This window comes from Helobdella robusta (genome assembly GCF_000326865.2).
Source record: "Helobdella robusta unplaced genomic scaffold HELROscaffold_44, whole genome shotgun sequence".
In the NCBI taxonomy this organism is placed as follows: Eukaryota; Metazoa; Annelida; class Clitellata; order Rhynchobdellida; family Glossiphoniidae; genus Helobdella; species Helobdella robusta.
In genome coordinates this window covers 1,389,197-1,412,847 of record NW_008705063.1, presented here as the reverse complement: position 1 = coordinate 1,412,847, position 23,651 = coordinate 1,389,197, and the positions used below count along the sequence as shown (strand labels likewise).

The following is a 23,651-nucleotide window of genomic DNA, read 5'->3' as shown; positions in this document are numbered from 1 at the left end:
TCAATATTGTTTACAATGCATATAAAATATAAATCAACCTTTCAGAATTTATTGCGTTATTAATCAAAAGACCTAACTTCTCAATGAGTAACTCACCATACATGAAGTTGAGGAACACTATTGTTATTTCACATTTTCTTTCTCTCTCTCTCTTTCTCTCTCTCTCTTTCTCTCTCTCTCTCACTCTCTCTCCCTATTTCTATTTTTTCCTCTCTCCTCTCTCTATCTCTCTTTACCTCTCTCTCTTTCTCTTTACCTCTCTCTCTCTCACTCTCTCTCTCTCTCTCTCTCTCTCTCTCTCTCTCTCTCTCTCTCTCTCTCTCTCTCTACAGTGCGTGTGTGTGTGTGGCGTCATTATGCTGTTATGCTGTTCCAAACAGAACTTGTAAACCATTCATTGAAATGCAGTTTTTATTAGAATGCATTTTCATTTTCAATAAAAAAATAGGCAAAACAATTTATGTCATGCCTCATTATAAACAGGCGTATTAAAATGAAAAACTAACAAACCTTTGTCCCAATTGAACCTACCTACTTACCTAAGTTTACGCAATAACAATTAAATACTAAATTATTTAACAATTAATCAAATTTTGGAGAACTTTTTTAATAACTTTGCGGTAAGACTTGTAGACTTATATATAACCCACTGAGGATAAATTCTACATGCATGCACCGACAGTTTAACAAATTAATACAATCTTCATCTCGCACATCACTGACTATCTTAATAATCATGAAGAAAAGAACATTGAACAAAGCACATCTTGTTCGTCAATAAATAAGTGGATTAGATGTTTCAACTGTTAGGTCATATTTTAAAGATATATTCTTCATTTGGCTGTCCGGCAGTTTGCGCTGGTTAAGATGCATCATTCTCGTGTGTGTGTGTGTGTGTGTGTGTGTGTGTGTGTGTGTGTGTGTGTGTGTGTGTGTGTGTGTGTGTGTGTGTGGGTGTGGGTGTGTGATGTCCGTGTATATTTTATAATTATGTTATTATATATACTTGTTTATATAAGTAGTCGCAACATCATTATTCGATTAATACAAATTAAATTAATAATTACTTATTAGACTCAAATCAACTACAACAACAACACACGTTTAGACGACATTTTCCCCGAGATCGGGGGTTGCCGTTCGGCTACCTATGATGAAACCGAAATACCCCTCGACGCCATTCACATCTGTCACTCGCCTCAGTATCACGCAACCCCGATTTCACTCTGTCCTTCTCCACCTGCTCTCTCCATCCCAATCGCGGACGACCCCTTCCTATCACTCCTTTAACCTCGAACTCCATTAGACTCAAATCATTTTACTAAGTTAATTATTATAACTATATAAATATGTGCCCACACTTTGCATATAATTAATAAAAACTGCATATATAAATAATAAATAAAAAAATAAATGAACAAATAATTTTATAAATAAAAATATAGGCGATTGTTGAACGATTACGTGAATAGACGAATGGACCAACGAACGAACGAACGAACGAATGAATGATCAAAAAAATAATGAACAAGGGGACGATCATATTCACGACTAAATGAATGAATGAATGTATGAATGAATATAAAAATTAATAAAGAATAGTTTGAGAGCTTTAATGCAGTTACACAAGATATATATATATATATATATATATATATATATATATATATATATACGACAATTCATCTATTCATTCACTCACTCATTCATTCATTCATTCATTTGATTGTTTGACAGGGCTGAATAACATTTTCAGTTTCACATTACTTTACAGAAAGGCAAGCTTAATGTTTATTCGAGATTTGATTGTAGATAATTTAAAACCGAATGAACGATTTTCAATAATATAAGTTTAAAAAATTAGTTTCAAGTTTTTTTTTTTTGGATGAAAATGGATGATGAGATACTCTCTGAATTCGACGAAGTTGGTACAAATGCTTGTTGAACTCTCTTGTGGTGATTCGTATCTAAATAATTTTATCACCTCTTAAATCTAATTCTTATTATTTCAATTGTTCATAAATAAACAGAAAAAAAAATTATATATAACAAATGCCTATTGAACTGAGTAGATGTGATCACATAACAAAGTGACTCTACTGGCTACCTATCAAGGATGTAATAAGATTTAAGATGACTGCAGTGGCTCATGGTTACTTGCATGGTGGGAGCACAGAATTTAGGTAGGTACGGGACATGTAACGTTATCCAGTTCATTTGAAATTATAGTTATACCCAAATTTAGGACAAAACTGGCTGATAATGTACAAGTTGCTCTGCCAAATATATGGAATAGTCATTCAATAGCATATATTAAAACAGATAGTTTCAGTGAAAAATTTGAGGAGTAATTTGTTTAATAGAGCATTCCATCACGATTTTAACCTCTTATGAATGCGAATTGAGTGAATAACATTATAACGGTGATAAACTGGACACGCTGTGACGTTGACGCTTTAGTGAAAATCTGGAAGTTAACTAAATCTAGTAAGAGAGTTTTAATGATTGTAAGCAAAGATTAAGGTGACAGAATATTTTTCGTCCTTCATTGTTATTTCTGATTTACTGACGGATTAATTTTCCACCGAGAATATTTATTTAAATTCACGTACCTAATCAGGGATCCACTTTTTATTATTAATTTTCAGAAGTACGTGGTTGATCAAATAAGAGAAGAATTCAGGTTGAAAAACATTGTTTTCCCAATCAAGAAATTTAATCTTTTCAATAAATGCCAAGTGAGATATTTTATTTGAAAAATATTTTTTTTTAAAGAATTTTCAATACATTTATGTTCTGTTATAACTGAATATCTATTTAAAAAAATAAATGAAACAATAAATGATTACATGCATGAACTTGCAGTGGCCGATGCCTGCGATCATCTTCCACCTCTTCAAGATCATCACAGCAGTTTACATGACCTTGTTCACCATCATTGCACCATCTTCTTTTGGAAAAAGATATTTTAGTTACATCACTAATCTCTCATACACGGTAGCCACAACATATTTTGTTTTCTCAGCAATACGGGTAGTAACTGTTGAAGTTTTGACACGCGGACCTTCCAGTTCACTGGTGGATGTTCATGGAAACAAAACAAATTCAAGCAGTGAATTGTTAAATGATCACTTTAAAAATGACCCAAAGTTGATAATGTTGAAAATAAGCATTTACATCGAATGGATGGCTAGACACCTCGGTTATTGCGGCTCACTAGTGGTTGCCGTTTGCTATTATTCTCTGGAATATAATACGAAAAGTACATCAGAGACTACCTACTTAGACATCAATTCTCACATCTTGATCAGTTTCGTCATCATGGTTGACTTGTTTCTCTCCGCTTCTCCTATCAAATTGCTTCATTTTGTTTGGGCAACTATGGCCGGCTCGTTGTACACATTGTTCACTTATATTTATTTTAGAATGTACGATGAGGTTTTATATTACACAATTTTCAACTGGAGAGATCCTTCTATGGCCTCGTTGTACTTTCTAATAATTACCATATTTGGCTCTTTGCTGTGCACCATATTTCTCTACTTCTGCTATTTAATGAGGATCTTCCTTTATAATAAATGGAGGCAGTTCAAGAAAAATAAAAGTAATCTATAAAATATAAAGCAGATTTTGCTTGAAACTACTTCAACATGTTCTGTTACGTATTTTAAAATTGCAACAATAGGATATATATTATTGCATCTAACTTTATTTGATGGACAAGATTTGAGCACATCAATATGGCTTTAATATATAGTTGAAAGATAAAATTTTTGAATCAATAAAAATTTGAAGTAAATTAAATTTTATTTTAATGATAAAAAAACAAATTTTTGTTGTATCTTTTAATTGAACTTTTCCTGCTTATTGACTTCTTATTTGAAACGTTAAATGGCTAAATTTCATTAAAGTACAAACAAAGACCGTTTGGAGAATCTTCAAATGGTTCACAATAGATTAACTATATGCTGGACGTATGTGAACACTGGACATTGGCGAGTTTGAGAAAGATATGCAAAAAAATTAAAAAACCAAAAAACAATCCCTAAAATTTTTTTTTTTTGAAACACTAATAAAATTCAACATTCAGTAATATTAAAAATATTAATGTGTCATTTATCACAATGGTCTATGCATTCGCCTGGAGCGCTCAGGATGAGTTGTCATCTAGATCACAACTAAATATGTCTGTTAAAACAAATGATGCTTTAATTGCTTATTGAACAGTTGAAGAAACGGTTGTTGTCTGACAGGTGAGGGCAGAAAGAGAACAAAAGGAAAATCCTCTATTAGCAAGTGCGGACTTGTTGACGAGTTGATGTAAACCATTAGAGACATCAGATCGAAGTTGGTGCCCAACATTCTGACAAATACACAAAAGATCCTAAAGAAATGGCGGTTGCTGATTATGTATCCCAGGTACGTGATGACCACAATTTTGAAGAGGAGTCGTTGGCGTATTGGCAGCTAGTGCAATTTAATTAAACAAGATGAACTTGCTGTTAAATAAGATACGTCTAGAACGAGTTTAGCAAGTCTTTTTGCGCTTTTTGGAGAGAGGCGAGAGGAGAGAGTTTGAAGGGAACGCAATGTAAGATAGAATCGCTAAAATTATTTATAATGTGATAAACAACATGTTGGAAATTAACTTCTTCAATGTTTGAAATTCTAATGAAGTTGTGTTGCGTCACAACAAAGACACAGCTTAACACAGCAGTGAAGTCATATAACGTTAGCTCAAGATTGTCTACGATGCGTTTGATTACATTTCATAATTCATTGTTTCACATTTCATAATTCATTGTTATGAATTATTGAAATAGGTAATTCACCATACAAACTAGTGGAGAAGTAATATAACATTGTTGCTATTGCCCAACAACGAAAACAAAGAAGTAATAAAAACTAGCATTGTAAATAGTGACAAAGAAGAATATGATGCTATCGATGAAGAAAGGAGACCAAAGAAGATGACCAGCCAATAAAAAAACCTGACACCTAATTTCCATCTAAATTCACTTTGACAAAGTCAATCTCCATCTAAATTCATTTTGACAAAGTCAATATTTTCCTATATAAACAGCAGTAAGCACTGATGATGATTCCTTCGGAATCGAAAGATGGCCTTATTTGCAGCATGAATTCGGAAAATAAGTTTATTTTGAATTTTAATAAACTAAACGTTCACCAAAAAATTTTAGTGAGAAAAATTGAAAAAACGAACTACAAACATATTAACGCCAAACATTCGGTAGAATTTATAGAATATTGTTAAATATATATATATATATATATATATATATATATATATATATATATATATATATATATATTATATATATATATAAGTGAGTGTGTGTGTGTTTGTGTATATATTATATATTAATATATATTAATATATACATATATATATATGTATATATTATTTATATGTATATATTATATATATTATATATATAATATTTATTTATTTATTTCATCATTCGTTCATCCACCGGTCTTGCAAGGTTCAATAAAGTTCCCCCCCGACATATTGAGACTGAGTAACTGATGCTTTTTAAAAGCTAATAAAATTATTTTAAGTTATTTTTGAAAATTTTCAAGTGTTCTTTGTTCAAAAATATTATTTTTACAAATTTTAAGTTTTTTTGTCTCTGTTAGAGAAAGATGGGAGATGACGTTAGCACCATTGTTTTTATCGTTTGAATTCAATAGCAAACTTAACTTACACTGAATCTTCCAGTTCACTAGTTTCTAACATCTATTCTTTTAGCATTTGAACCAGATATCAAAGCAAATGAATGCCAACTTAGAAGCTATGCGGTTTCGGCTGCGCATGCAACGATCTGGTTTTAATCTCATTCCTTTTTATTTTAATTTTTAAAAACAATTCAAAAAACACGTTGAATAGCACTAAATAATAAACATAATTTTGTTTAATTGAAAAAACCTCAACTTAATTTCAAAATTCTTTAATGAATAGTTTTATCTAATTATACCGTAGGACACTGAAAATGGTATAGGAATAGCGAAAAAAGCTTTTTTGTTCTATCATGCATAAAATAGACAAAAATTTTGGTTTTGAACTCAAGAAACTTAAAAATTATGCTATTTACGACCATCAGTAAGAAAAATCGGAAAGTTAAACAGGAAGTTGACCAACACCGAACATATGTATATATATATTACTGAACGTTAAACCAGCATTTAATAACTTTAATAATTTAATGGTTACCATGGGATTTAATGAAACTTTATTTTCTTGTTTAGGTGGCCATAAGAATTTTTTTTGAATTCTATTATAGTCAAACTGCTTTATATTCCTTAATTTCAACCCTTAATTTTTGGAAGCAAATAAAATTTTTGTTTTATTCATAAAGCTCATTTGCTTAAATTGACGTACATAGTTAATAATTAATTTTAATTTTTTAACATTTCAGAATGATGTGGTTGATGAAATAAGAGAAGAATTTAGATTGCAGAATTTTGTTTTCCCAATCAAAAAATTTAATCTTTTCAATAAATGCCAAGTGAGATGTTTTATATTTTATAATATTTTTTACAGATCTTGCATTTAATTAAATTATTTCAAATAAGCTAAATAAATTCTATTCAGGAAAGATGAATGAAATAATAATAATAATAATATTTTATATAATCTGCAGTGGCCGATACCTGCGATCATCTTCCACCTCTTCAAGATCATCACAGCAGTTTAAATGACCTTGTTCACCAACATTGCCCCATCATTATACGGAGTTTTATACTTTTGCTATATCACCAACGTTGCATACAAAACACTCACGATATATTTCGTTTTCTCAGCAATACGGGTAGTAACTGTTGAAGTTTTGACACGCAGACCTTCCAATTCACGGTTGGATGTTCATGGAAACAAAACAAATTCAAGCAACAAATCGTTGAATGATCCCGTTAAAACGACGCAAAGTTGATAATGTTGAAAATAAGCATTTTCATCGAATGGATGGCTCGATACGTTGGTTACTGCGGCTCACTAGTGGTTGTCGTTTGCTATTATTTACTGGAGGTGAGAGTGGCAGGTACTTCAGGGAATTCCCTCTTTGACATCAATTCCCACATCTTGGTCAACATTATCGTCCTGCTTGACTTGTTGCTATCCGCTGCTCCATTCAAATTGCTTCATTTTGTTTGGGTAACCATGGCCGCCTTGTTGTACACATTGTTCACTTACATTTATTTTAGAATGTACGATGAGATTTTATATTACACAATTTTAAACTGGAGAGATCCTTCTATGGCCTCGTTGTACATGATCTTCGGCTCTCTATTGTGCACCATATTTCTCTACTGCAGTTATTTAATGAGAATCGTCCTCTACAATAAATGGAGGCAGTCTAAAAAAATAAAAGTAATGAATAATGAATATAGATTTCTTTTAAAACTTGAATATATTCATTTTATTTAAAAAATTGTTACACCCTCAACATAAAAAATATTAATTTTACATTTTTATACATATGAAAGATGAATTTTGAATTTAATATTAATACGAGTTGAAAGTTAATGAAATTTCAATTAATAACTGATTTTGCCATCCCTGTCTATAGACTCGATTTAATTAATGATTCGTATTTTAACTCTTCATTTGATAATAAAAAGTTATCCAAAGCTGATTTTTCCAAATGGATAAATTTTTCCGATCATTTAATTTTTTTGAAATATTGATAATTTATTTAAAACATCCATAAAAAGCGCACAGGATTCCGCTTATTATTTTTAAATTCGGTTTCAATAATAATAATTTTATTTTTTAGCACAATCTCCTTAAATGAAAACTGGAAAAAACCATTTGCAGAAAGTTGTAATGTTCTACCCGAGTTACTAAATCAGTTACTTTGTGTTGTGACTCACATATGACTTACCTGATCTTGCGTCAAAAATTATAAACTTTTAAATGGGATAAAAATAATTTTAGAATTAAAAAACCCCCTACAACCTCAATTGGACCAGTAAAATCGATAACTAGCAAATAATTTTGATGTAACTTTATCACTGACACACCTTAGAGATTAAAGTGTTTAAAAATCAACCTCGAGTTTATTTAACAGAACTTATTTTTTGAACTGATATCCTGAGATAATAATCAACCATCAATCATCATCATCGATGTCATTTCTATGCTATTCTTCAGCAAAAACTTTAAGTAGATAGGCCCTTGCTCGTAGAGACCCACTCATCTTCTTTCAACCAATTGAACAACTGCATAACCGGACACCCGCAAATCCAAACAAAAATACAAATGACTAATTGGAATTAACATTTGAAAATCAATTTTCAAATCAATAAACAACCAATCAACTACTAAACTAATGTAATTAATTAATATCAGTTAATATATATAAAACTGGAATGAGAGATATTGAAAATTAACGCAAATATATACATATATAAAAACATAATCATAACATAATTTAAAAAAACATAATTTATTTTATTTTTTATTTGGTCCAAAAATTCGCACTAACATTGTTAATATTCAAATTATGTTAAATAATAGTTGCATTAATAGAGTTGAGTCTACAAAATTTTTAGGCATTATTATTTCTAGTAATTTGTCATGGTCTGGTCATATTGAATTTATTTCACAAAAAATAACAAAAAATTTAGGTATAATATATCGTCTAAGATCTAAGTTTCCAAAACATGTACTTATAACATTGTATAATTCAATTGTTTTACCATTTTTTACTTATTGTATTTCTATTTGGGGCTTTACAACAATATCTAATTTACAAATTTTAAATCTCTGTCAAAATTTTTTTATTCGTATTTTGTATGGTTTAACAAAATCTCATCATGTCCGTCATTTATTTATTTCATCTAAAATTTTAAAAGTTTTTCAATTACATATTCTTTATACTTTAACGTTTTTTTATAAACTGTACAAACTCAATTATTGTCCTTCATTACGCAATCAACTAAATCACTTGATGGATGATCGTTCTAGAATTTTAAGACATACCAGAGACTTATTTTCCAAAACCTCGCACAAACTTTTTTATTAACTCAGTTTTTCATGTTTCATGTCGACTCTGGGATTTATTACCGAGTAACGTAAAAAATTCAAACACGCTTAGTCTATTTAAGAATTCAATTTATCAACTGATTTTGGCTGATCACTTTCATTCTTTTATAAATAGTTGAACATTTATTTTTTCTAATTTATATTTATTTATTATCATAATGTTTTTGTTATTCTGAATTTGCATTTTTTTTCTGCCAGAAGTTGGCAATAACGCTATGTTTATCTCTTATCATAATATAATCTTTATTTTTCAGTTATTATCAACACATTTTTTTTTAAATTTGTCGAATTTTTGGTTTAAATGTTTTCTTTTTGGTGGCCCAACAAGTGAAAACTTCGGGTCTCCTAGTAATGTATTTTTTGCTTTTACTGAATAAAAGTTTGTTTGAATTGAATTGAATTGAATAATCAGATTAGCAGCTAGTTAAAATGTTGGTATAATCCTGGACCTAGACCATCAGTTTTGATAACTCATCGTTGCTTCTGGATCTCTCAATCTCTTCAGAATTCCTCTCTATATTTTCACAAGAAACTGAGGAAAGATAAGTTGATGGAGACATTTCTTCATTACCGATTTCATTCTGCAACAAGTTTTCATCAATAGGTTAAATAAAACAAAAGCCATTAAAACGTTAAATTAGGAAAAATTATATTTTAAATATAGGATTCAAATGATGTCAACAGCAGAACGGACCACAAAGGATACAAATCACAAAAAATGATGGGCAGCTAAACGCAACAACTCCACGTGCAATCTGGAAGGGCGGTAGCCAGCCAGCTAAGTCTACAGATGGCTTCAAGAGAATTTACATGCGTTACGTGCACGTAATTATAACAACAATACTACTACTACTACTACTACTAATAATAATAATAATAATAATAATAGTAATAATAAGTCTGCCAGCTAATTATTCAGCTAATAATTCAGACTGAATAATTAAATGAAAATTTTGAATAACCAATGTACGTGAAAGGAAAAGAATTAAGATGGTAGCCTTTATCTCAAGCAACAAGTTTCACGTTGGAGTTTCATGATGTATGAAGATGGAACTGAACATTACTGATGAATTGTTTGCTATTCAATTCAAAAGATTTAAAAACCTAAAAACCAATCAAACCTGATTTGCTACGCTGTTCCTTGCGGTTACAACTGTTGATTGTCCAATGGTGTCAATTTTAGTATCTTCTTTCAAATCTAAGCTTTCGGCCTTTAATAAATGATATATTGTATGAATGGTACGAGTATACGAGCTTTGAATAAGAAAAATTTTAAAACCTCCAATTTAGGCAGTGAAATGTCTTTTGACCTACGATAAAATGACGAATCCTTAGACACTTGATTTGGCGGTGATCCTACGTAGTCTACATCTAAAATTTTATTGTAAAATGAGCTCAAATAGCCAAAAACAACTAAATATTTATTGAAGTGAATATTCACCAACAAAAACTATGTAACCCAGTTTTAGTATAGAGTTGCACCTTCGAGAAATATGAAGGCCACTATATAAACTTTCTAATAAATAAATAATAACTATAATAACAATAATAATTATTATTACCTATTTTAATGTACAAATGTTCGACATAGAAAAACAAAACTATTCCTATTAAATTCATTTTATAACAGATCATTTATTTCTTGTCGAGAGCAAAACCTATCAAAAACCTATCATCACAACGCGCTAAATGCAAAAATTTGAATAAATAACCAACTAGAAGTGGATTCCGGATCATGGATAATGTCTGGACACTGTTTGGAAATTTGTTTTCGTTTGCCTTTACTTCTTTTTATGACACAACCTTGAATAAATATAAATATACCAATCCATTAATTAGCAAAATAATATGCTGCTATTTGAAAACATGAAGCTATTTCTGCAACGATAATGTTAAATAGAGATAATCTTAAAATTTTGAAAAATTTGTATTTTTCCGAATATTCGATCAAATTGACGTCAAATTTTTCTATACTACATCTAAAACAATTTCAATTTTATAAATTTAAAAAACCTTACAAACAAAAAATTTCACCAATAAAATTTGGTCAAAATAGATAATCTAACAAGTATTAGACTAAACAATTAAATATCCTATGAGCTGTTGAATTCGTTTGAAACTAGATACGAAATTAATCAAAAATGTTAAAAACAGTTGAAAATAACTTGCCTAAAATGCCAAGAACTGCAACAATACTGATGATAATGATGATAATAATAATTTTCACCCAGCACGACAACCCTTTTGAAATAAATAAAAATGAAACAATATTTAACGTTATAATCAAGCAATCAGTACAAATCAAACCATTTTCTGCCTCTTTTACATCGGTTTTAAATTCTTCTTCAAAATAAAAATCTCCCAAAACAATGAAACATCTGTTAGCAGCAAAATCGGTGATATATTTCAAATAACAATTTCCTTCTCCAACTTCACTGGTGATGCATTGTGTGTTGTTCATGGTTATCAAGCGTTTACTTAAAGCACATTGAAACAAGGCAGGTGGTGATGAATCAGACCCAGCGTAAGTTATCCACATTTCCAACGTGACATTATTATGCGTTGGTTGAAAAGAAATGCGAGTCTTGTCTGTGTTTAAAATTGATTTGACAACAGCATCATATAACAATCGGGAAACGTTTTGGTTTGAATGAGCACAACATGTCCACTCATTATTACAATTTAATTTTTAATTTTAAAATTATTAAATTTGCCATTACATTTTTCATTATTCACTCATTTCTCATTATTAAAATTTTTAAAAACATCCATAAATGAACAGCAGAACACAAAAAATAAATAAGTGGTAGTTTTAGAGTGAATGGATTTATCATTTTCATCGTTCATGACACAGATAAATAAAATGTTATGGAATTTAACTGAGTTTCGTCCCGATTCTCACTAACGCTTAGAAGCCATGCAGAATGATGTCTGTTGAAGGTGATGACACCAGGCATAAATCTAGAACTTCTTCCGGTTCCAATAACAACACCCATCCAACAGCCACACGTAAAATGAAAGATACAAAAAATTCAGAAGCTACAACTCGATACAACAAACAACTTTACCATCTGTCATTATCTAGCCAGCATAAATACTGTTTGCAAAACGGCTTTCCCACTCATTCATTAAACCATTAAAAACTAACTCTGTAGTAGAATATTTATTAATAAATAAAAACTAACCAATAATGGAGAGGGAAATATTTTTTAGGATAACATGAGGATTGTGATTATAGGAGCACACATAAGTGCCAGCATTAATTGGGCCCACACTTTCAATGCTGATGGCATTGCCAGTTATCATGCTACAAAAAAATGTTCGCTCATTAAATTAAACATTGTAACGGATATTGTCAAAAATTTTATTTTGAATAGAGTTGATAAATGAATAATTAAATAAATTAATTTAATTCTAAAATATTTTTGGCCGAAAGAAAAATTCTCAGAAAAATAAAATAAAATTTGAACCTTGTCAAATGGTTAAGAAAAATTGGAAAATTGTATTTTATTGGAAGAATAATTTCAAAAATGTGACAAAATTATCCTATTTAAAAATGTAACCTATAGTTATTTTTCCCAGCAGCTGCAGTGTTCTGGGTGATCGGAGTTCTATATAAAAACCATTGTATTGGAGAAGATGGGGGTGACTCACAACTCTCCGAAAATGGTTCACCTTTGGACAAGTATCTATGCTTTGTTTCTAAAAAAAAAAGGTGTTCTCAATGAGTTTGTAAACTTCGTCGATTTATATTACTTGATTAATTAGTTATTTTTAAAAATTTCATACCTTTAGTCAACAATAACTTTCCTTGTTTAAAAAGTTCTCTTTTACCATTGTCAAATATAATGCTGTAAACAGAGGGAACCTGTTCATGGGTATGGTAACGTATTTCCAGGTGACACTCTGTGTGATGGGACAAACAAGAAATGCAATTCATTTCTTCATACGACTGATTTTCATTTGTAAAACGAAGTCCTAGTTTAGGCTTTGGTATTTCATCAGCAACGTAAGATACGTTAGCAATTACACGGATGACACCATCATTTCCAACTTTCAGTTCCATCTTGTCAGTATCTGTGACGATTATTCATAATATCCGTCTCATCATCAGCACACATATTATTAATTTAAATAACTCAAAAAAATAAGATGTCCAGTACCTCAACTTACACATTAAAATATGATCTATACAATGTAATTCAAGCGCATGCTTTAAAAAATTTTATATTTTAAATTTTAACATGCCTTAAAAATAGTGCTTATCAAAAAGTGAGCCAACAAACATTTTCATAAGGTGATAATTAAAGATGATGTGGCAGTTGCAAATGTGCAAAATCAAATTAATAAACAAATTGCCACTTAACCAAACTCAACAAAAAAAATGAACATATAATAAGCTTAAATATGACAACCACCCAATGGAACAATCCCAAGCCATGCCGGCTCCAATTAACCATTGAAAAAGTTTTGAATGTAGGGGATGAAATCATTTATTTAAAAAATTGCACGAAATCATTGAAGAACAAATAGAAAAATTTACCTTTCGAGTGCTGTATTCAGATATATAGAATATAACATTTAATATATATGGCTAAATGTAATTTAATGTTATTTTAAAAATTTCAAATCATTATAAAATTTTTTCGTGTAAAACAATTTGTAATAACCATCAGTCAATTAAATAGTAATCAAATGTAAAAAAGGTTGGATATAAATATAAATTTTTTCAAAAAACTCATATGCAAAAATGTTGTTGTTGTTTGTAATGAACCAACTAGCATACAGAAAGAACAAGTTTTAAAAAGAAATAAACGACTAACAGACGACAATCAATTTGTGCATTGTCGTCCATTTTTCTACTCCATCTGTATCCTCCACTCTGCACTTGAAAAAGCCAGCATGCATAATTTCAGCATTTTCAAAATGTAGATCGTAATGATCACTAATTTGGCCTCTGAAATGTAAAGAAAATTTTTTGAAAAGTAAGTTTTTCACCTCTTTGTGTAGTGTAGAACCATTAGTTGATGAAGTTTAAACATTTTAAAACATTATCATCATTTTTACACAATTGTCATCAATTAATTTAAACAAAATAAGATAAATTATGAAAATAATGATGTATCATAATTCAGTTTTATATATTAATGTTTTCAAATTTGTTTAATTAGAATAAAAATAAACATGAGAATTAAAAGAAATTATAATAATATTAAAAATGAACAAGAGATAACCTCTGGTCGAACAATTGATTGTTCACCAATTTGTCAGTGAAGGAAGAAAACTCAAGGTGGATCCATCGATATTTAGAATTGTTATTGTTGTTGTTATTTTTATTATCATTGTCGTTGCCACAAGAAAAAGAAAAAGATGATCCAGTTTCTTTGAAAACTACCGAGTCATAATGAATTTGACTATATAAGGCAGTGTTAACCAAATGGAAAAGAAAAAGAAAAATAAATTTAGATAGGAAAAGTTCCAGATAAAAAAGTCCCATGGTTTATGAAACTGCTGAACTGGAAAAAAATATTAAAAACTAATTAATTTAATCTCTTGGGATTATCTAAAAGAGAATAATAATAATTATTAAATTAAAATTTTTAGGATTTTTTCTAAAAAAAAAGTCTTAGATTTAATATTTAATACTGTGGTATTGAAAAACATATTTCATCACATTACATTACATAAATTAACCAAGATTATTCTAATCTAATTTTTAATTTCAAAATATAATGAATAATAATGAATAAAACAACATAATCTAAAGATAGATTAGTATTATTAGCTATTAGATTAGATAAGATAAAACATAAGAATAAAATAATAAGATCTAACCAGAAAGGCGTGGCAAAGGTAATTTTTTTTAATTCATTCATAAACTTCTGCTTCAAGTGAAGTCAGAATAATAAATGAATAAATAAACAATATTTATTATAATTAACATATAATTGTAGTCTAAAAAATGAACAATAAGTAAAAAAATAATTACAAAATGTAAGGTAGTGAAAATGTAAGAATTTCAGCAACCGTGTGTAAATAAATAGTAAATGAATTGTCATATATCCTTATATAACCTATATTCTTTATATATATTTACACACACACACATCATCACAAGAAGCAAGAAGAACCACAGCGATGATAATAATAATAATGAGAACTCTTTTATTTCTTCATAAGCCAAAATATAAGTAAAAAAAAATTACAATTAAATATAAAATGATCAATTATTATAACAGTTAAAAGATTAAAATAATGGATAATTTAACATCAATGCTCGTCATTATGAATGTGTGCAAAGATGATAAAATAATATAAAAACTAGAGTCAAGCTTTATTTCTGTCACAATATATTGCATAAGTAGATGCTATCGCAGAATTGATTAAGCTAGATCTAAAATCGTCACACCAGTTTATTTTAGTTTGAGATAAATTGAAAGAATTATAAAGTCCTATTGGCAAAATTTCAAAAGTGTTGATTAAAATATTGCAATGCTTAAAATCATTCGATAGGTTATTCTTGAGGTTGTTCTTGTACTTATCCACTTTGTAGTTTCTTGATTTGGTGTAATTGGTTTCATGACATACTGTTAGTTCCAGTATTTCAATCGTTTTTTGTACAAGATTGCTATGTCTGGTCTGAGCGAGGTAAACAGTTGCGACACAGGGCGGATCGATTATTCTTCGATATCCGCAAAAATGATTGCTCCAGGCTCGATGCATGATTTGATGTTGTTTAAGATGATGGCAAGTATTTTATTGTGGCGATTTAAGTACCTAGCGAGTGCAGATGGCGAACCACAGTTTGATACTACATGCTTATTTGTTTCCTTGGCGTTACAGAAAGAGCATGCTGCGTTGTTCGTTTTTTTCCATTTGACTAGGTTAGCGTTGGTTGGTAGTTGTTGAATGAGATATTTCCTTATGAATTTGTATAAAACATCTGGCAGGGATTTTGTTGCATTAACCCAACGGGTGATCTCTGAGTCGTGAATGTTTTCCTTAATCGACTTTATCAATGTTCCTTGGCATTGTAGCGACGATAGATGGCTGAAGTCATTTTGGTGTTGACGCTGTTTCAGGACGTTGCACTCCATTTGAATATCGTTGCTTTGGATTTGGTTGTCGACTTTTTTGTATTCGTTCTTTGATTCCTGCCACAGAACTCTCATTTTTTCCCTGGTGTTTGTTTTTAAGTGTCTCCGAAGTTTTAATCTCATTAGCTCTGTGTGATGTTTTAGCGATTTTATGTTTAACCCTCCACTTTTGTAAGGCAACGACAAAACTTCAGCAACACAATTACTTACGGGAAGAGACAACCAATCTCTTACAGCTTCGCATATCAACGGGTCTAGGCTTTTACCTAGCCAAGTAAGCGAAAGATCGTGACTAACCTCACCAAATGCATTTCTGAGATCTAGAAAGGTGACGATGATCATTCGATGATGTTTTTTCGCATCTTTCATCAGGTGGGTAAGTAGATGAGTGTGTTCCGTCACTCCGTCCAATTTTGGATAGAAACCCTTTTGTATTGAGGTGTTGATAAAGCTGTTGTTTTCCAGATATTTGTGTATTCTGTTGTTAAGGCATGTAGAAAAGATCTTGTAGAGAACCGGTTGGAGCGTTATCGGTCTAAAGTTAGCTGGGTCATTGGGGTCACTTTTTTATAGATTAAAATGGTGAAGCCCTTTCTCCAACAGGATGGAATCGTAACAGACCTCCAGCATTCGACTATTAATTGGTGAAGGATTGTGCGCAGCATAGGGCATTTTTTGAAGACAATTATTGAGATTTGATCGAGCGGACAGGGGTATGCTCTAAGTTTGCATTTTCTAATAACTGTTGCTATTTCGGGGTATGTTGGGGGATCGTGGTTGCATGGAATTGTTGGTTGTTGCAATGTTGGAACCCAGTTCGGAAGGCGAAACTTATTGTGAAATGGATCGTGGAGTATGTTGTAAAAATATTTCTTGAAATTGTGAAATTGTTGATGTCGGATACATTTGGTAAGGACGTTCTGTGGAGTTGGAAGTATGTATTTGCTTCCCTCCAATGTTTTAGAGTCTTAGGTAGTTTTATTCCAATGAGAGGAGTTTCCATGATGTTGCTGTCCAACCTTTCAAGGGATGCTTCGCGTTGTGGTGGTTGGCGACAGTTCCAAATTTTTGTCAGATTTCTCTGGGGTTTCTAGTGCGTTCCTAAGGTTTTTAAACATTTTGCAAGAACGTTGGTGTAATTTCAAGCCCTTCCGACCCTTGCAACTCTTGCCACAACAACATGGAATTAAATTATTATCGTTGTTAGTTAAAATATCGTTACTTTTAGAACTATTAAAAATGTTAGGAGATATCACAATATTATTTTTTGGTGAGCTGCGTATATTAAAATTGTCATTATTATTCAACGTTGTTTGACATTTACCAGCGTTAACAGTTGAAATTATATTTAAAAGCAAAATAAAACTAAATAAATATTTAACATTAGATTTTATTAAAACTAGCTTAACCGACAGAATTTTCTGCATCTTTACAACTAATTTTTATATTATTAAACTTTATAAAACCAAATTAAAGTAGGTAAAAACAGTGAGCAAACTAAAATCGACCGACTCTCATGTTTACGATACAATAATCGTTAACAATAATAACGTTAACAATAATAATAATAATAACGTTTTTAAATTTTGTAAAAATAATATTAATAATATGTAGTTAATTAAATAAATTAATTCGCGCTTCTCGGCTGAGCGTTGATATTTACCTTAACAACCATAATATAAACAATCTTGATAATTTGAAAATTGCCGTTAAAATTTTAAAAATCGCGTTTTATATTGTTTAATGTTATTAAATTTATTTAATTAGTTTTCTGTTTTAATTAAATAATTTATATAAATTAATAATTACTTGTTCTTTCTTATCAAATATCTTACATACCTTATTTATATATAATGCACTGAAGATGAGTTATCTATAACTCGAAATAGCTATTTGCAAATTTATTTAATAAAAATTTTTAAAAAACAATAAAATGTCTAATTTCTCTGACATTAATAAATTAAAAAGAAATATGAAAAAGTTGAACAATGTTGAAAGTAGTGTTGAACTTTTGAAATGTTGCGTTAACAACAGTCTGCTACCAATATATATATATATATATATATATATATATATATATATATATATATATATATATATATATATATATATATATATATTGTAAAGCGAGTTGGCGGGAAAACAACTTAGGGCAGACTGTAAATGTGTCAAGCGTCATTGTTATAGCGCGATGTTCTGGTTCAAAAACTATTTACCCGAAAATTCAAAATCATCATACAACTTGTGCACATACTCGTGCACATGATGCTATTATATAGTCTTCAATACCTCGTTATCGCATTGTTATCGTATCGTTATTCGTCAAACCGTATCGTTTCAAAATAATAGCAGGACGCAGATTCTTATGTAACAAAATTAATGGCAAAATCCTTGGACAGTGCCTACAATGCAATTGAAAACACACTATAAATGCGGAAGATATGTATGAAAAAGATATGTATAGGATATGTAGATATGTATAGAAGTCTCGTGGCCGAGCGGTTAGAGTGTCCGTCTACCACTCCCACGACCCGGGTTCGAATTCTGCAGTTTCTACAGATTCATCCGGGTAGCCGACCCCCGGTCAACCAAGCCGTCCATCCTTTCGAGGTTGGTAAATGGGTAGACGACGTAAGTTGTCGCATGTTGGCTGGCGAGATGGCTCGGTGGTTCAAATGCTCGCTGAGTCAAAACATCTCAATGGCTATCATATACTCAGCGTATATGATGCGGTGCTTGCGCGTGCACACAGATACATGTGTACGTCGTGTGAAAAGGATAAACAGCCTTTGTGGCGAAAGATGGCTGCTTCAAATCAATAGATGAAGAAAAGAAGAACATAATAAAAGATATATAGATAACATAATATATCTGTAACATTGTAAGTGGTTCTGCGTATGTCAGAGCTGCAATAATAAAGACTAATAAAAAAAAAAAAGAAAATGCACATAAACAACGACCAATTAGATAACTAAAAATGGAAAGCAACACAGCTGTAAGTGAACGACCAATGAGATAACTAGAAAAGGGAACAGCTGTAACTTAATGAATGAACGAAAATACGGAGCTATCGAAGTATCAATTTAAAATTTAAATAGACTTTAAAAAAATAAGGAGCCATCGAAGTGTTAATGTCACGAATATAAAATATCAATTAATCGATTACAGGCGGCAATATAAATTAGTATTTATATAAATTAAATTTTTGGACAAAACGATTGTATACATTTTATTCCCTTTTACCATTTCAAAAATTGTATTTTTTTACATTAAATAATATCAAACAAATGTACTAATAAAAATAATTATAAAAAAATTAAAATTAAAATTAAGAAAAAAGAAAAATTAAGGTATCATAGTCCCTAGCATATGTTGCATTATGTACAATGATATTTCCGAAAGGCAACTTACCGAATTTTTCTCTCCACATAAATTCAGCTAAATATGTAGCCTTCGAGTCTTTGGATGTCCCATACATATATTTAAATGTACGCTTCAATCTGGCCCACATCGATTCGATATTTTGTGTGTGTGCACCCGTGACTGGATCAACAAAATTTACACTGTGATTCACTGTGATTTGAATATAACCCAAGTTGTTCAACTGACTGTATGCACGCCACTCATCAGAGACTATTGTTGTCCCAGGAGCAATCCATTTTTGAATGAGAGGGATTAGAGTTTGTGAGTCTCGTGCTTGTACCTCCTCTGCAAAACATATTTTCGTCCCTGGCTGTATTCCTCCAAACACCAATCCATCTTTATATCTGTTGTTTCTTCCCCTATAATATTTTGCCTACAGAACTTTAGTTTCATCTATTTCTACAATTGTTCCGGGACCCCTAATCTGTACAAAATTATCAATACAACGGTCTATACAAACGTCCCGGCAAAAATTGTACCAGTCCACGACAGTATTTTTATTTACGCCAACCTCTTTTGTTGTCAAATATACAGAAATTTTCCATGCCCAACAATAAAAAAATTTGTATCGTTTTCGACAACTCTAATTTACTATTTTCAAAAAATGAATCCTTTCGAACACTTGTCCTCATTTGGCAATTTTTTTTGGACATCGCTAAATGACTTGGTCAACTTTATTAACTAAATGAATAACCTCGTACATTTCTTCCCCGCTGTTTTCGCAAAACATTTCCCGATGCAACAGCCCATTAAACCTTAACCACTGCCTAGATATTCTACGATTTCTAGTGAGACAATATAGCTTGTTAAAATTTAAACGATTTAATATTATTGCCTGACTCATTTTACAATAAATCGTCTTTTTCAAAAAAGGAACTACGACGCGCGAAACAAAATGTTTCATTTTGGGCTTATTCAAACAGCTATGGCTCGCGTAAATAATAACCACTTCAAAATATTAAAAATTGTTTTTGCGGCATTTTTACTAGATTAAGGAAATACATTTTATTTGTTAATTATTTGGTATTTTCATTATTCCATTTCATTTCAATTTTTAATTATTTGATGATATAAATGGCCAATAAGATTTTTTTTTCCCATTTTTATTATTATAATAAAAATTATTTATTTTATTTTATTATTTTAATATAAATAATTTAAAATAATAAAATTTGACAGTTCCGTATTTTATAAAATTTCTTACATTATGTTTCGACATTGTGCTCACAATCTCATTGGTCGTTGTCTATGTGCACTCTTTTTCATACATATCTCCCGCATTTATAATGTGTTTTCAATTACATTGTAGGCACAGTTCAAGGATTTTGCCAAATTAATTTTTAGTAATTCTGTGTACTCTAATTAAACGAAAATTTATTAAATAAACTGTTCAGCCAATTTGACATGATTGAGTCCGCCTGTTAGATATGCTTCACCGTAGCCGTAATCGTATCGTTTCTTTTATGTTTATCTTAATTAATTTTATTTAGTATACAATATTGTTTTATTGTTTTTGTTTATACACATTTCTTTGATATTATATTTTGATTTTATATTTTAGTTTTATATTTAAGGTAATTCTAATTTATTTAATTCATTTTATTTGAATTTCTTTCTTTTCGTGATAAAATTTTTTCTTTCTCGTTGCAACAAGTTTAATTTTATGCATATGTTTTTTAATTCTAATATTTTGTAACAATACTAATTAGTTTTTAAAAATTGATACTGACGTTTGACAACATTAATGTGTTTTATTATTTTTTGTGGGGTTCCTTGTTATTTGGAACTTTGGTTTCTTTTGGAATCCTTTTTCATGTGTTTTCATGAAATAAACTTGTTTAAAAAAAAGTTTCAAAATAATAACGAGACGCAGATGCTTATGTAACAAAATTTATTTTTAATTATTCTGTGTAATATTATTAAACGAAAATATATTAGTTCAAACTGTTCAGCCAATTTGACATGATTTGTTCCGCCTGTTAGATATGCTTCACCGTCGCCGAAACCATCACGAACATTACCTTCGTTAACATTACCTTCATCCTATCAATCAATCAATCAATTAGCTTCTAAAGCGCTATTTTCGCGAAGTTCAACAGCGCTTCTTAATGAATTTTGAAAACAGATGGGTCTTGAGATCCGCTCTAAACTTCGCAAGTGATGGAGAAGTAGTCAGAGAAGTAGGGAGAGAGTTCCAGAGAAAAGGACCAGAAAAAGAAAAGGCAGATTTGGCAAAAGAATGTTTAACACGAGTTAAGAAGAATGAGAAGATGATAGAAGATTTTTTGGAGGTCTAGAGAGTTCAAGGAAGCTGTAACCATCAGGAGTAGCAAGAATAAGAGAGGGAGAGTTAGAGTCCTCGTGCCAAGTTTCAGTAAGAGTAAAAAAATCAGGTAAGGAGGAAGAGATTATTTGATGGATATAGAGCGATTTTTTATTAATTGATCTTATGTTAATATTAAACAGTGAAAATGTAGAGGTAGGTTGAATATTGGTATTTTTAAATCTAGTTATATTATTTAAACTAATAGAATTAGAATTATTATTCTTATCATTAGTATTAATTACATTAGGATTAGAGTAGGATTTAATAAAATTATTATTATTCTTATTATACTTGCTAATAACATTATTATTATTAATATAATTATGGTTACTAACTATATTTATTTTTTTGTTAGAGTCAGATTTATTATTTTTATTGTTATTATTAGACCTAAGATTAAAGTAAAAAATTCGCCGCCGAACTACTCTCGTCGGAGACAAAGGAGTGTTAGAAAGGCTTAAGAGAAAGAGAAAGTCTCTAGAATAAGACATAATAATATTTCCAAGTTAAGGAAAAGATGTTGAAAGATATAGAAAAAAATAGTCATAGTAAAAAAGAAGAGAACTCACTTGTTCAGAAGCAGAAAACAAGAATCCACCCAAATTAAAAAACCGCCGAGAAAACGTGCCGCCATCACGCTAAAAGTAAACGTAAGTCTTAAGAGAAAGTCTCTAGAATAAGGCATAATAATATTTACAAGTTATAGAAAAAGATATAGAAAGATATAAAAATAATAGTCATAGTAAAAAAGAAGAGAACTCACTTGTTCAGAAGCAAAAAACAAAAATCCACCCAAATTACAAAATATATAAACGTAAACAAAATAATACTATATATATAATACATAAATTGTAAAGAGAGGTAAACGTAAAATTTAAACTAACTAAATAACAGAATAAATAAGTAATGAAATTACAGTAGAAAACATAAGTTTTTAAATGTTTATTTTAGTAATTATTAAAATAATTGTTCAATGTTTGTTTTATATAATTACACATACAAATTACGCAATTTTGGTTTTTCCATGGTTTTACATAATAGGTAATGACTAATGACTTCAATCAATCAATCAATCAATCAATTAGCTTATAAAGCGCTATTTCCGCGATGTTCAACAGCGCTCCTCAATGAATTTTGAAAACAGATGGGTCTTGAGATCCGCTCTGAACTTCGCAAGTGATGGAGAAATAGTTAGAGAAGTAGGTAGAGAGTTCCAGAGAAAAGGACCAGAAAAAGCAAAAGCAGATTTGGCAAAAGAGTGTTTAACACGAGTTAAGAAAAAGCGAGAAGAAGAAGACGATCGTAAACCGGGGCGTTTAGGTTCAATTAATATATCTGATAAGTACTTAGGAAATAATTTAGATTGAGACTTATACATTAACGTGCAAATTTTAAAAATTATTCTATATTTTATAGGTAGCCAGTGCAAGAGAACAAGATATGGAGATATATGAGAAAAGAAAGGGGCACGAGCAACTAGACGAGCAGCAGAGTTAAAAGCTTTACTTAAAGGATAGAGTATAGAGTCAGGAAGACCATAGTAGAGCGAGTTACAATAATCAATCCTAGATAAGACTAACGAAGTAACAAGAAGGAGAAGAGTAGGATCATCAAGAAAAGGCAAAAGTTTTTTTATTCTACGTAGATGAAAGTAAGAACTTCTAGCAACACTATTAATCTGAGAAGAGAGAGACATAGTAGAATCAAAGATAAAACCTAGACTACGAAACTTATGAGA

At 30.3% G+C, this 23,651-nt stretch overlaps 4 protein-coding genes across 4 annotated transcripts; 2 read left to right on the top strand and 2 right to left on the bottom strand.

The window, feature by feature from the left end:
• Positions 1-1,891: 1,891 nt before the first annotated feature.
• HELRODRAFT_177866 (hypothetical protein) lies at positions 1,892-3,615 on the top strand (the record flags this gene model as incomplete). Its single annotated transcript, XM_009026002.1, has 3 exons — positions 1,892-1,924; positions 2,649-2,738; positions 2,866-3,615. The coding sequence occupies 3 exons, from the start codon at positions 1,892-1,894 to the stop codon at positions 3,613-3,615; spliced, it is 873 nt and encodes a 290-aa protein (XP_009024250.1).
• Positions 3,616-4,392: 777 nt separating this feature from the next.
• On the top strand, positions 4,393-7,867 carry HELRODRAFT_177865 (hypothetical protein; the record flags this gene model as incomplete). Its single annotated transcript, XM_009026001.1, has 4 exons — positions 4,393-4,419; positions 6,441-6,530; positions 6,950-7,390; positions 7,838-7,867. 4 exons carry the CDS (start codon positions 4,393-4,395, stop codon positions 7,865-7,867), a joined length of 588 nt encoding a protein of 195 aa, XP_009024249.1.
• Positions 7,868-9,516: 1,649 nt separating this feature from the next.
• Positions 9,517-13,133, bottom strand: HELRODRAFT_177864 (hypothetical protein; the record flags this gene model as incomplete). Its single annotated transcript, XM_009026000.1, has 8 exons — positions 9,517-9,648; positions 10,189-10,278; positions 10,347-10,438; positions 10,784-10,870; positions 11,375-11,656; positions 12,253-12,374; positions 12,631-12,769; positions 12,857-13,133. 8 exons carry the CDS (start codon positions 13,131-13,133, stop codon positions 9,517-9,519), a joined length of 1,221 nt encoding a protein of 406 aa, XP_009024248.1.
• A 752-nt stretch (positions 13,134-13,885) lies between these two features.
• HELRODRAFT_177863 (hypothetical protein) lies at positions 13,886-17,839 on the bottom strand (the record flags this gene model as incomplete). Its single annotated transcript, XM_009025999.1, has 3 exons — positions 13,886-14,024; positions 16,786-17,036; positions 17,828-17,839. The coding sequence occupies 3 exons, from the start codon at positions 17,837-17,839 to the stop codon at positions 13,886-13,888; spliced, it is 402 nt and encodes a 133-aa protein (XP_009024247.1).
• Between the last annotated feature and the right edge of the window lie 5,812 nt (positions 17,840-23,651).